Here is a 12,752-nt window from a genome sequence, read left to right as displayed (position 1 = left end):
GAGAGAGTGTGTGTGTGTGTGTGTGTGTGTCCATAAAATCTCGCGATGGCATTTCCTCTTCCCATAATTCCGAGCGTTTGCTCCTCCCATTCTCTTTCTGCCATCTTCTCTCACCGGTAAGTGAGTGTTCCTTAAGATCCGAGTTCATCCGTTCGACATCTGTGCCATCGCTTTACCCCAGGTCCGGTTTCGGAGTCCCGCGGGCCTATAGACCCCTGCCGAGGTCGTATCCTCTGTCTGCCCGCGTCGGGGGCTATGGGTAGCACCTTGCGGGAGCCGGCCCACTGCAGCAGGCCGGGCTCGGCCTGGGCGGGCGGGGACGGTAGCCGGCGTGGGCCCTGCAGCTTCTCGTGTCTGCGGGTGCTGTGGAGTCCCGAGTGTCCCACGCGGCCGTGGCCAGGGTCGGCACGGGGAATTCGGCTCAGCCACTCCCTGCCAAGTTAAGGAAGTTAGTGTGGTTTACTCTTCGCGCGTAAAACATGCCTTGGCAGTGTCCTGAGGAGCCGTGGAGGTAGCCTATACGTCGTGGCCGTGCAAGAGGCCATTTGGGTTCCCTGTCACGTTATGCCTCTGCTCCCGTAAGGGTTGGGTTTTGTTTTGGTGTGTGTGTGTGTGTGTGTGTGTGTGTGTGTGTGTGTGTGTGTTTGTTAAATGGTTACCGGAAAAAGAGTTAAGTCACGTAAACATCTTGACACTGCTAGCTTTGAAAACCTAACCCTAACCCAAAGCTTTTCCCTAATGACAGCCCTCCCACCCCCACTTGGCTAACTGGTAGTTCCCACCATTTCTAAGGTTATATTCTGTGTAACGAAGTTCGACTTGTGTCATTTTCTCTCCAGCTATTAGTGTGGTGGGTGGTATGAAGAGTGTCTTGGGGGCATAGATTCTGAAGACCAGTGCCGAACAGTCGGTAAATTGTAGAGTTTTTTTCCTGCGAGTGGTAATGTTGTTTAGACCTAGGAAAAGCTAATGGTGGGAGTAGGAAGGCGATGTTCTGAGGCATGCTTGGGCGTCTTCATGCAAGCAAACCCCGGCGTTTTCTTTCCACAGTCACCATGGTGCGAATGAATGTTCTGGCAGATGCTCTCAAGAGCATCAACAACGCGGAGAAGAGGGGCAAACGCCAGGTCCTCATCAGGCCGTGTTCCAAAGTCATCGTTCGGTTCCTAACTGTGATGATGAAGCATGGTGAGTTGGTGTCTTAGGTTTTTGACAGTGCTGGACATGGGAGGGAGGGAGAGAAAGTTCTTTCATCATTCTAGGAAAGAATGGGGGTGCTGATGCTAACACCAAAATTTGTATGTGATACAGAGCTTTCGGAATCCTGATGCAGAGAATCAGATGAGCGAAAAATCTAGTAGGCAAAAAAGCAGTGTTGTGGGGGGCATAAAGGTTTAGGTCTCAAATTGATGTCTGGTTTGATGCTAGTCACTTGATTTACAGGCTACATTGGTGAATTCGAGATCATTGATGATCACAGAGCTGGGAAGATTGTTGTGAACCTCACAGGAAGGTTGAACAAGGTACGTAAGACTCATGAAAGAGACATGTCTTGATTCTCAAATTGCAGCTGTCTGTAACTTAACGAGTTGTTGACATCCGTGCTCCACATCCCCAATTTAAGGAATTTGGCTAAGGTTATGCTTTTTTAATGCACATTTCACTTGTTTTCTTTGGTTACTTGGCTCAAGTTACTGGTTTTGTGCAGGGATAGAGCTAAACTCTGCTAACACGGGGAATTAACTTGATAGTTGACTACTGATGTCAGTGGCTCGAACTTTGGCTTACCATGGCTCAGTACATAAATAACAATCTTGTAATGGTGGTATGCAAGGTCTGTTATATTTTCAAGATGGGGTCTCATTAAGTAGAGAGGTTGGCTTTGAACTCTGAGGTCAATACTTCTGTCAAGTTGCTGAATCAAAGGTATACGATGCACACGTTCAATGGTGTGATGGTTTTTAATAAAACTTAGTCTTTTGAGTAAATGGCTAAGCAGTAGAGGGTTCATGGGCCTGGGTTTGTTGCTGTAGGTTGTAGCTGTCTGAAATCTAGGCTGCCTGTCAGTTTTAATTGTCATCAACATAGCTAAATATACTATCTCATTCCTGTCCTTTTGGCTCCATGGTTTAATAACATTTTGGGGCAGTGACAATAAGCTGGTGATGGTGTGGCTGAGCCTGTTAGCCTTCTGATCGGTAAACAAGGTAAGCAGGTCCTCTAGTACCCATATGGCTTTCAGAGGGGTCGTGGCCTAAGACCATCAGAAACACAGATACTTAATTACAGTTCATAACAGCAAAAGTACAGTTATGAAGTAGCAGGGGAGTTTTATTGTTGGGGGTTACTACAGTGTAATTGTATTAAGGGGTTGCAGCATTAGGAAGGTTGAGAGCTGCTGCTATCCATAGTCCTGGGGTAAAACACCAGGTCAGTAGCAGTAGTTAAGTTGGTGAGATTGCTGTTCTGAAGATTTCTTCTAAAAGTTGATCTCAATATCCAGAGCTTGCTAGGACTGGGGTATTACTGTGATAGGCCTGGCCATGACTTTTGTTTGGTAAAATGTGGATTTTGGAACTTTGGATTTGGAAAGCAGTGGAATGCTTTAAGTGGGGCTTAATGAGCTATCCTAAGCGGGAATATGGAAGACTTTGTTACTGAGAGTGATTTGAATTGTGCAGACCTGGCCCAAGAGGTTTCAGTGGAGAAGAACTTCAGTATGTGACCTAGAGACTGTTGTATTATTTTGGTGAATAACATGGCAGCTTTTTGCCCTTGTGAAGAGTGAAGAGACTCAGATTAACTGCATTGTCAAAGGAAGCCTCAGAAAGGCCCATCACGTCCCATGAAGAGCATTTTAAACAAGCATAGCAAGCTGAGAAAGGAAAATATAAAGTATGTGTTTGGAGTATTAAAGGGGCTGTGAAGTGAAATGGAGGTGAATCCTGTGTTCAAGGATTTAAATTGAACTAAAGATCCCAGCCAGCTAAATAGAGGTCCAGGCAAGGTAGTACAAGGCTTTAAACTAAGCACATCTCTGAGTTCAAGGCCAGTTTGGGACAGAGCATGTTCTAGGTGGAGAAAATTTTAAATCCAGGTTTGGTGGACCATACACTTTAATCACAGTGCTTAGGGGACAGGCATGCAGAGCTCTGAGTTCAAAGTCAGTCTACACAGCAAGTTTCCAGGATAGCCAAGCTTAGGCAGTGAAGGAATTGGACAACAGAAAGCTGGTATTAACGTAATAGAAGGAGGATATGTTCCAGCCCCAGCAAGCAGCAGAACTCAGCATGGGGCGTGTGGCTCTGAAAAATAGAAGGGACTATTGGGATTACTGATACTGGTTAGCTGGAACTAAGAAATTAATGGTGATTAAGAAGAGACCAGCATCACTGAGGTGAAATCTTTTGGGGAGTGTTTTCAGAGCACAAAGAAGCTGTGTTCAGAGGTAGTCATGGTTGTACTTTATGTTACAGCTGTACTTGGTAATGTGTAAGTCAACTGGTTTTGAAGGCATGAAGGTGTCCTAGAGAGGCCATACATTAGAACACCATCAGTGAAGGTGCAGCCCAGTTTAGTTGACAGCCCAGAACTGAAGGATTTGAGGCTTGATACCATGAGAACCTATGAGAGACTATTGATGAAACCTAGTTGCAGTGGAAGACTCCCATGTTTTGGAGATGTCAGTACCATGGGATGACCACCAAGAACAGCAGCGGTGGAGTGTGTCTACCTGAGGTGCTACAGAGGGCAGAGCTGCAGGAGTGGCCTTGGGAGGGGCCCAGAAGATCCTGTGTGGCTCGCAGACATTGAAACAGGAAGCTGTAACATTGAAGCTGCCTTTGAGACCTCTAGATTTCAGAGATTCCTCTCCTGAGGAATGCTGCTAACAGGGAGTGGAACTAACCCAGGGAGAGAAGTTTGTTGCAGTGACAAAGATGAAATAGGAGTTGGAGGTCTGAAAACTGCTTTGACATCAGACATGGAGATGCAGAGTTTGCCCTGCTGGAATCAGGAATGTCTTGATTTGGGGATTTCAGTTAAGTGATTTGATGGATCTCAGAAGAGACTTTGAACTTTGGACTTTTAACATTGTTGACTGCTATAGACTATGGGTACTTTAGAAGTTGGACTAAATGTACATTTCCTTTTTTTTCTTTTTTTTTTTTTTTCCCGGAGCTGGGGACCGAACCCAGGGCCTTGCGCTTGCTAGGCAAGCGCTCTACCACTGAGCTAAATCCCCAACCCCTAAATGTACATTTCATTATGCTATGGCTAGATATGGCCCCCATAGACATGTGCTTGAACAAGCCTATGGGGGCCAGGGAGTGGAATGTGCTGGTTTGTATTTGCTTGGCCCAGAAAGTGGCACTATTAGGCGTGGCCTTGTTTGAGTAGGTGTGTCACTATGGGTGTGACCCTCGCCCTAGCTGCCTCGAAGTCAGTCTTCCACTAGCTGCCTTCAGATGAAGATATAGAACTTTCAGATCCTCTGCCTGGACCATGCCTGCTTGGATGCTGCCATGCTCTTGCTTTAACAGTGGACTGAACCTGTAAGCAGCCCCAAGTAAATGTTGTCCTTGTAAGAGTTGCCTTGGTCATGGTGTCTGTTCACAGCAGCAAAACCCTAGAACAACTTCTTCTGAGGTCTTTGAAGATGGTGAGAATTTGGCAAGGCTAGTTTTGAGCCATTTGTTTTGTTTCTAATTGTTCCAGTGAAAACACATCCCAGGTGTGCTTTTAAAGTGGGAGAGTATCTGTCCTGTTTCAGTTTCCTTGGTTTTAGGAAGCTTTAGTCTAGCTTGTGTCTTTGGCCAGTTAATTAGCCTATAAGAGGTGGGAGAGCTGGTGCAGGTAGAGCATAGGTGAACTTCCCTGACCCTATACAGGACAGTGCCTATTGTCCTTAAGAGAAGGCTTACACATGCTGGGCATAAGGTGAGTCTATAGATACAGTTCCTGGCCTTCATCTCCTTCCTACTTGTGCAAGAGTCATGCTGTCTCCTCTGGAGAGTTACACAGTTGGAATTAAAGGTCCAGTTATAGTTCATGACAGCCAGCAGACATGATATTGGAACAGTGGAAGGATGGGGTCAGAATGAGTCTTTGTTTTAGGGAGGTATACCCTGAAGCAGTTTGAAGGCCTTTGCCAATTCTATATGGCTGTCCTGTATGAGCACCCTGGGTCCTTGGAGGAGGGGGCTAGTAATCTGAGGTGCACTGGGCTATTGAATGTAATATGCATCTGTGCTCTCTGTGTCCTACTTGATTCTGTGGCTGAAGTCAGTGATTAAAGTGGAGGATAGTTGTCTCTGTATCAGAAATGGGCAAGTTGTAAAAATACTGCAGTCTGCCTGCTGTCAGCCTCCCTCAGTGTACGTGGGGGGTAGGTCAGTCTGGGCACTTGTTACTTAGATTTCTTAGATGTACTGTGTTGTAGCTTTTAGTTTTCTTCATAAATTTGTTGGTGACAACTTTACTTAAAGATGGATTTTGGAGGCGGTGTGTGTGAGCAGCAAGCTACTACTGAGCTGTAGCCCTCTTAAACTGTAGAAATGAAAATTTGACAGTAATTTTATTTAGTCTCTGTACCTTATAATGAGATGATTTGTTCTGGGCTAATTTTCCAAGCACAACTATGTGACTAAGTCATTTGGCTATACTTGTTGGACATGGCTCCTGTAGGCAAGAGTGTGGATGTACATACATGTTGTGAGGGTGGTATGTTATATACGTGCTGGAACAGGATCATCTTATGTACTTCAGACTGTCTTAGAACTCAGTCTTCCCGTCTCAACCTCTTGAGTACCAGGTTTCCAGGCATATGCTGCCACGTCCTGTTTAGTGTGTTGAATGTCATTTATAGAAAAATTTTTATACAGAAATAGGTGCCTGTTAAATATGGATGATTGGTTTTGAATCAATTCTGTTCAGTTATGAAAGACTTCTTTGGTAAAGTGTAAAGAATTTAATCGTTGGTTCCTTTTACAGTGTGGAGTTATAAGCCCTAGATTTGATGTTCAACTCAAAGACCTAGAGAAGTGGCAGAACAATCTGCTCCCATCACGGCAGTTTGGGTGAGTTGGCTTTGTATGTATAATTAAAAGTCAATGCTTTGGAAAATTGGGATTTGGCTGGGCTCCAACTGAGGTTTCTTTGTTTTTGTAGCTGTCTTTTCCTAAGGAGTTTGACTTAAATACTTTAGTCCTTTCATCCATGTGGGTGTAGGGATGAACTTTAGATATTCAGGCATGGCGGCGAGCATCTTTACCTCTAAGCCATTTCACTGGCTCAATACCTTTTGTTTCAGAATAGCTTCTTACTATCTGGAATTCAAAGATTGCCTGTTACTTCCTCCAAAGTGTTGGAATTTAAAGGCCTGTGCCACCATGCCACATTTTTTTAAAAGCTTTATTATATATACAGTGTTCTGCCTGCATATATGCGTGCAGGCCAGAAGAGAGTATCAGATCTCATAGATGGTTGTGAGCCACCATGGGGTTGCTGGGAATTGAACCTAGGACCTCTCTGGAAGAACAGCTAGTGTTCTTAACCTATGAGCCATATCTATAGCCTCCTAATTTTTTTTTTAAGCTTAGTTCCCAGTGATATTGGAAGTTAGGGCAGTGTGTAGCTGGAATCTATATCTTCTTTGGTTCTAGGATTCATTCCTGGGCACTGCCCTCTAGTCAGTAACAGTCCCTGTGCATCTTCCCAGGAAGGCAGACTGAGCATTGTTAAGGGTGGTGGTGAGCAGAGTGAAGCATGGTTGGAATAGTTACTAGTGTGTTTGTTTCCTCCATAGTTTCATTGTGCTGACGACCTCGGCTGGCATCATGGACCATGAAGAGGCAAGACGAAAACATACAGGAGGGAAAATCCTGGGATTCTTTTTTTAAATGTAAAGCATAAATAAAAAGCCTCTGTGGACTGTGCTCAGGGTCAGTACTTTTGAATCTTTGTAGCAGAGTACTCCCAGCTGCGAGGTTTGACATAGATATTGGAAACATGACCATTGTCTTCCTGGGTGGCATTAAGGAAGCCCTTGTTGCATCACTTTCACCCCAAACTTGGGTTGTATGCCAGTAGCATCTGTATAAGGTGGTTAATGACAGTGTGGCCCCTTGAATGTGCTGTGAATCTGGTTTATTTGCCAATGACATGCATGGGGCTTCTGCCTGAGTCTTTGCCTACAGTCCCCTTTCATCACCCACACTTGGTAGACTTTACTGTTGACTCTGACTTCAACCCTGAAAAATGCCATTTCCTGGGTATTAAGACTCAATCTGGAAGATAAAATAAAATCCAAGTCAGTTGGAAGTGCAGGTCGTCTTCCTAGTCTAGTTGAGAAACCATACAGATAAAGGTTGACAAAGGGTTGGAGCTTGAGCTGGGTTCCCGGGTAATTCCAGGAGATCTGTTTTCCTTGCTTCCCAGATTTAAAGGTAAGCACCACCATGCCCGGCATGGTGACTTGTTAGCTCTGTTACTGTGGAAGATACATACAATGAAACATTGGTGTGGCTCTGGTTTCACTGTGTCTGTGGTTAGTGTCTGGTGGGCAGACACCTTCAGGTGGGTATTGTGTGTCTTAGAATAAATCAAGAGCAAGGGTCTCAGTATCCAGTTCGGTTTCCCAGAGACTTCACCCTTAGAGCTTCTAGTAGCTCCAGAGGCTGTGAACTGTGGACTTAGTCTAGCCTTAACCTTTAAAATAGGTGTTAAATATTGGGGGGGGGGGTCACTCAGCACCCTCATGGCTCTTCAGAACAACAGAAGCTCCTTGGATTTATCTTTAGAAATCATGTACCTGCTTTAGTTGAGAAAATACCACAACTTGTTGTGTCCTATGCTGGTGAGCTCTGCTCTGCTACCTGCTGATTTGAGGGATCTCTACCCGTAACCTTTCCTCAGATCAATTGATAATTTGTCCATACAAGGGAAGAGTTTACAAGGCCTCTGTGTCTACTGGTTACTAGCTGCCGAGACAAAAATAGTGACATTTGCTGTGAGGCAGTTTGTTTTGGCGCTGCTCCTGCCTTGCCTAGCGGGGTGAGCTGCCTCAATCATCATTGCCATCATCTTCCATAAGCAGGTGGCTCAGTTGAGTTCCCTGGAGGTGATCCCGAGGGAAGGAGGAGCATGGGAAAGTCTGCTAGTCTGGCCATTGGTTGTTGAGGAAATCCAGTGTCAGTGTTTGGTATTGTAAGAAATCCAATTCAGGTTCTGGCTTACTGGCTCTGGGGAAATGGCAGTTCCCATTACTTGATGCTGTCTTTCTCCTTGGGGATCAGAATTAGCTTCCTATTCAGTTGTTAAGCAAATTTCATAGTCAAGTAATCCTCTTATCTTTATAAGTGAGATTTTCCTTGGAGTGGGTATTGAGTCCTTGATCCGGCCCATGGTTTCTGTCCCTGCTCCTTGTATGGGGAGTTAGCCTGCTCAGTGTTCATTTGTAGATTAGCAGGCTACACTGCAATTCAGGGGCCTTGACTTTGCCAGCTACACAGGCATTGATTCTAGGCCCCTTCCCTCTCCGTGTCTTTCAAACAAACTTTTTTTTTTAAATTCAGAGACAATGTTAGTGTTTTTCCTGGGCTAACCAAATTAAAAAACTCAAAATCTTCCTACCTTAGCCCCCCAAACACTAGGATTGTAGATTTATGTCCTGTGATGACTGGTCTTTTTAAGATTTGTTGTATTTTATTTTTGCATTTTTTGAGGTGGGATTTTGCTGTGTAGCTTTGGCTGTCTTGTCTCTGTAGACCAGGCTGATCTTACTCAGAGATATGCTTGCCTCTGCCTCCCGACTGCTGGGATTAAAGTGTGAGCCACTGTGCCTGCCTGACACGTCAGTTCTTAATACCCACCAGCCATTGGGAAAGTGATTTGTTACCCTTCCTCTTAAAGGGGCATAGTCACCCAGGCCATATCTTTAACTTGGGCTTTCGGTCAGTAAAAAAAAAAAAAGTCTGAAGGGACAAGAACAGTATTAAGAGCCTAATGTGCTCTGGCCTGGATAGTCAGGACCAGATTCTGCAGTCCTCTTGGTAGTCATGAAGTTGTTGGATGGGTCCTAGACAGCAGGGACTGTACTGTCAGACTGTAGTAGCTCCTTGGAGGGTAAGTCAGCTAGCTAATTCCAGCTCATGCCTGCATTGTCTATCCACCTATATACCTACCTACCTACCTACCTGTAAAAACATGTAGGTTCTTAGCTAAAGGATAAAGAATCAGCCAGTGGATTTATAAGTATGCCTGTCTTAGCATCTTTCTTACCTTCCCCTAAGGATGGCACCTCTCCCTGCAATATCCTTAGTTTATCTTAGAAATTCTTGACTAATTTGAACCTTAAGTTATGCAGATTATGCCTCCAGTGTCCCAGAGACTGACAACTTGAGAGATACCTGATGTCAAACCCATAGGCTGGCTTTTTTTTTTCATCTACCCCTTCCTCCCACCTTAGATTCCCTTTTAACTAAAGTTAACAAGACAATTTTTAAGCCCCAAATAGGTGTTGGGAATCAAACCTACATCCTCTGTAAGAGCAGCTATTTTTCTTAACTGCTGAGCCCCATTCCACTTTTTTCCCTTTTAAAAGTTGAGTCTTGCAATATGGCCTAGTCTGGCCTTGAATTCATAATCCTCCTGAGGGGCTTGCATTGCATGGCATGTCCACAGGACCCACCACCATGGTAGTCATGATGGTACAGCAAGTTACAGTGCAGGGGATTATCACTTCAGTATAAAATCAGGGTTGCTTTAGATTGAATAGGCTAACCTAAGTGTTCTTAGCCACGGCCAACCTTAATTGTTTACTTAGTAAACTATTGTGTGCACGTGTAAGCTTTTGGGTTGATGTCAAGCTTGTGAGAAATGGTTCTTTTCACTGGATCCAGTCAGGATTGGCAGCAAACACCTTTGTCTACTGAGCCTATATGCTGTATGGCCCAACATTGTGTAATGGGCTTTTCATTTACAATGGTTTTGAGCCCCTACTGAAGAAGCCTCACATTCAGATCTTATCCTGCCAGTTGCTTGAAGTGTAATTTGAGTATGCTTTTTATCCCTTCTAAATGGGTTTTCATTTCTCTGAAATAGGTACAAAGAGGCTATGTTCTAGCACTGTGGTCAGGCTTGTGATAAGCTGTAAAGTGAAGTGGTGCTTGGCACAACACTATTTTACTTGTTTTTTAATCTTCTGAGTCTGGGTGAGTCTTGTAGTCTGCAGTGGAGTCTGGACTCACTTGCCTGCCGTGTATCTGCGGCCCTGATACCACAGCCCCTCAGGGTGTTCATTACTCTTCCCCACTTTTGTACTCTGACCCAAGAGCAGGCACAGATAATGATGGGGGCTGGTGAGGCTACCATGTTGGAAATCCAATAACCAGGGTTATGAGAGATGATTGAGAAAATTGAGATCCTTTTCTGTAGATGATGAATGAGGGTAAGAGAAGCAGTATTTGGGGCCTGGAGCATGGATGAAGGGAAGGGAAGTTATAATGGAAGTCTGGAGTCAGCAGAGGCTCTGATTGTAAGAGCTGACAGGAATCATGAGTCAGCAGAAACTTGAGTGACCAGGAGTTGTGAGTCAGCAGAAATGAGACTAGAGATAGCAAAGGTGATGACTCACCATCATTCCTGGTGAAGTCAGGGCTGAACTGATGCTATGGGGGAAACTGAAGTTCCTTTTTGGGTTCCTAGTCCTCAATAAAATAATTTAGAGGCTAGAACAATGACTAGGCTGTAAAGGACATTTGCTGCTCTTCTGTGGATTCAGATTCACTTACCAATAACTCCAGCAAATCTGACACCCTCTTCTGGCCTTCACATGTACATGTACATACACACACGGGTATGTATGTGTGTGAGTTTTTCTTAAGTCTTTGAAAGTAAAGTATAATTATATCGGCCTCTTCTGTGCCTTTCATCCAACCTCTTCCATGTGCTCCTCCCTCCCACCTTGCTCATTCTCAAATTTATGGCCTCGTGTGTGTGTGTGTGTGTGTGTGTGTGTGTGTGTGTGTGTGTGTGTGTGTGTGTGTGTGTGTGTGTGTGCATGCGCGTGCCTGAGAGCGAGAGCGTGGTTTCTCAGTGTGCATAGTGCTATTTATATGTTGATTTAGGGACTCCACATGTGTGTGAGTAAAAGGTAAAACTTTTTAAAAGTTGTGAAACAAACTCCAAGGGAAGTTGAGAACAGCTTGATTACATACAAGTGTAAGAGAAGAACACTGCTGTAAGTCTCAGCAGCTGCCAGGCAAGGGAAAAAGAAAAAGCCAGGCCAGCATGATTAACATGGGGGACGGAGAGGGGACTTCACAGAAAGACCAAGAGAGTCTGGAAAAGCACGTTTAGCCTGCCAGTATTTGAGAAAGAGATAAAAAAGTTTTGCTTTTCTGAGTCCTAACAGAAAAACTGATAGGCTGCATGACAGTTTCACAGTGCAGCCTCATTACCTCAAGGAGAGGCTTCTGTGAGGGAAAAGCATGTTAGCCCATTAGCAGGACAGTTAGTCCTCCTGTCTCCTCTGGGGGATCAGCCTTCCTGACAGGTGGTTGGCAGGCCCAGTTGCTTTAGTCCTTCTGCCCTGGGTAGCTGGTAACGTTAGGTCATCCAGATTCCAGGCCACAATAGAGCTGCTCTTCTCTGCAGAATGAGAGGTGGGATCCAAAGTTTCAATAGCACTGAGGTGGCACCTTGAGGGCCAGGCATCTGAGGTGTCCCACTGGTTACAAAGTTGTCTTCAGGTGGTGAGCCCTGATTGGGTGAGTGAGTTTAAGCCTTAGGGATTTTTTTCATCCGTTACTGAGTTTGGTTATTAGCAAGAGGACCTACTACAGGTACCTCTCAAACCTCCCGGGCTGTGTGATGTGTGCCTAAGGAATGACAGAACCAGCCAGAGGAAATGATCTTTGATTTATAGGACTGAAAAATCTCACTGTGTTGTCAGAATTAAGAGAGTCCTAACAAGGTATGTTTGGCCACCACTTTTTCAGTAAGCCAATTAAAAGAGTCAAATTACTGATAAACAGAAAGGGGGAATTTATTCAACATGGCCACTGGAAGGGAGCAAAGCACCTACTCAAAGTTGGACTTCACTGTCCTAGCTGAGCATTCCTGGCCAAGGTGTGGTTCTGCATTGTTGACCTCCATCACTGTCCAGGCTTTAGTCTCCTGTAGGCTGTCTGGGGCACTGTGTGGAATCTCTGGAGACAAGACTCCTGTTGGGTTGGCTGGCACCACACCCAAGCCTTTTCTTCTCAAGGGATTCCTGGGGAGATTACACTTCTGGTGTTACCTTCTTTAAGAGTCCAGGAAGCTAGGGTGAGGGGTACTTTGTTTCCAAGGCAGGGTTTCTCTGTAGCCTTGGCTGTCCTGCAACTCTCCCTTTCTATATTGAGCTGGCCTCAAATGAGATGGGCTCTTTAGAAGGTCCCCATTCCTTCCATGTGTCATTGCCAGGACAGTGAGATAGCTGCGTCCTGCAAGCCCGCCTGGTGGGGGAAGGCATCCGACAATTTGGGAGCACCTGCCATAACCCTGTGTAACTCTCCCATTAACTCAACTACAGACTGAGACCCTGGTTGATTTTGGTTTTTGTTCCTTTGCCCCCTATCCCCCAAAAGAGAGCTCTTGTCTAGATGGCTTCTGAAGTAGTCACCTTTTGAATAAACTTGCCCAATCTACACCTGATTAGACTGCTGTGTGGTGAGCAGCCGGACTTGGAAGAATACAACATTGGTTTCTTG

General features: G+C 45.0%; 1 protein-coding gene across 5 annotated transcripts; it reads left to right on the top strand.

The window, feature by feature from the left end:
- Positions 1-6,935, top strand: Rps15a (ribosomal protein S15a). 5 transcript variants are annotated; one of them, XM_006230097.3, is made up of 5 exons: positions 1-116; positions 1,051-1,188; positions 1,444-1,523; positions 5,992-6,077; positions 6,806-6,935. In XM_006230097.3, the coding sequence occupies exons 2-5, from the start codon at positions 1,056-1,058 to the stop codon at positions 6,897-6,899; spliced, it is 393 nt and encodes a 130-aa protein (XP_006230159.1). In that variant the 5' UTR covers positions 1-116; positions 1,051-1,055; the 3' UTR covers positions 6,900-6,935.
- Positions 6,936-12,752: the final 5,817 nt, after the last annotated feature.

Source organism: Rattus norvegicus, chromosome 1 (genome assembly GCF_036323735.1).
Source record: "Rattus norvegicus strain BN/NHsdMcwi chromosome 1, GRCr8, whole genome shotgun sequence".
Classification (NCBI taxonomy): Eukaryota; Metazoa; Chordata; class Mammalia; order Rodentia; family Muridae; genus Rattus; species Rattus norvegicus.
Note: the sequence above shows the minus strand (reverse complement) of the source record. Positions and strands in the feature narration are given on the sequence as shown.

Excerpts from the sequence above, each read along its gene's own strand:
- Rps15a (XM_006230097.3), top strand. The coding sequence starts at position 1,056 with ATGGTGCGAATGAATGTTCTGGCAGATGCTCTCAAGAGCATCAACAAC. Across the intron at positions 1,189-1,443 it reads AACTGTGATGATGAAGCATG|GCTACATTGGTGAATTCGAG; the intron begins GTGAGTTGGTGT and ends CTTGATTTACAG. Across the intron at positions 6,078-6,805 it reads CTCCCATCACGGCAGTTTGG|TTTCATTGTGCTGACGACCT; the intron begins GTGAGTTGGCTT and ends TTTCCTCCATAG.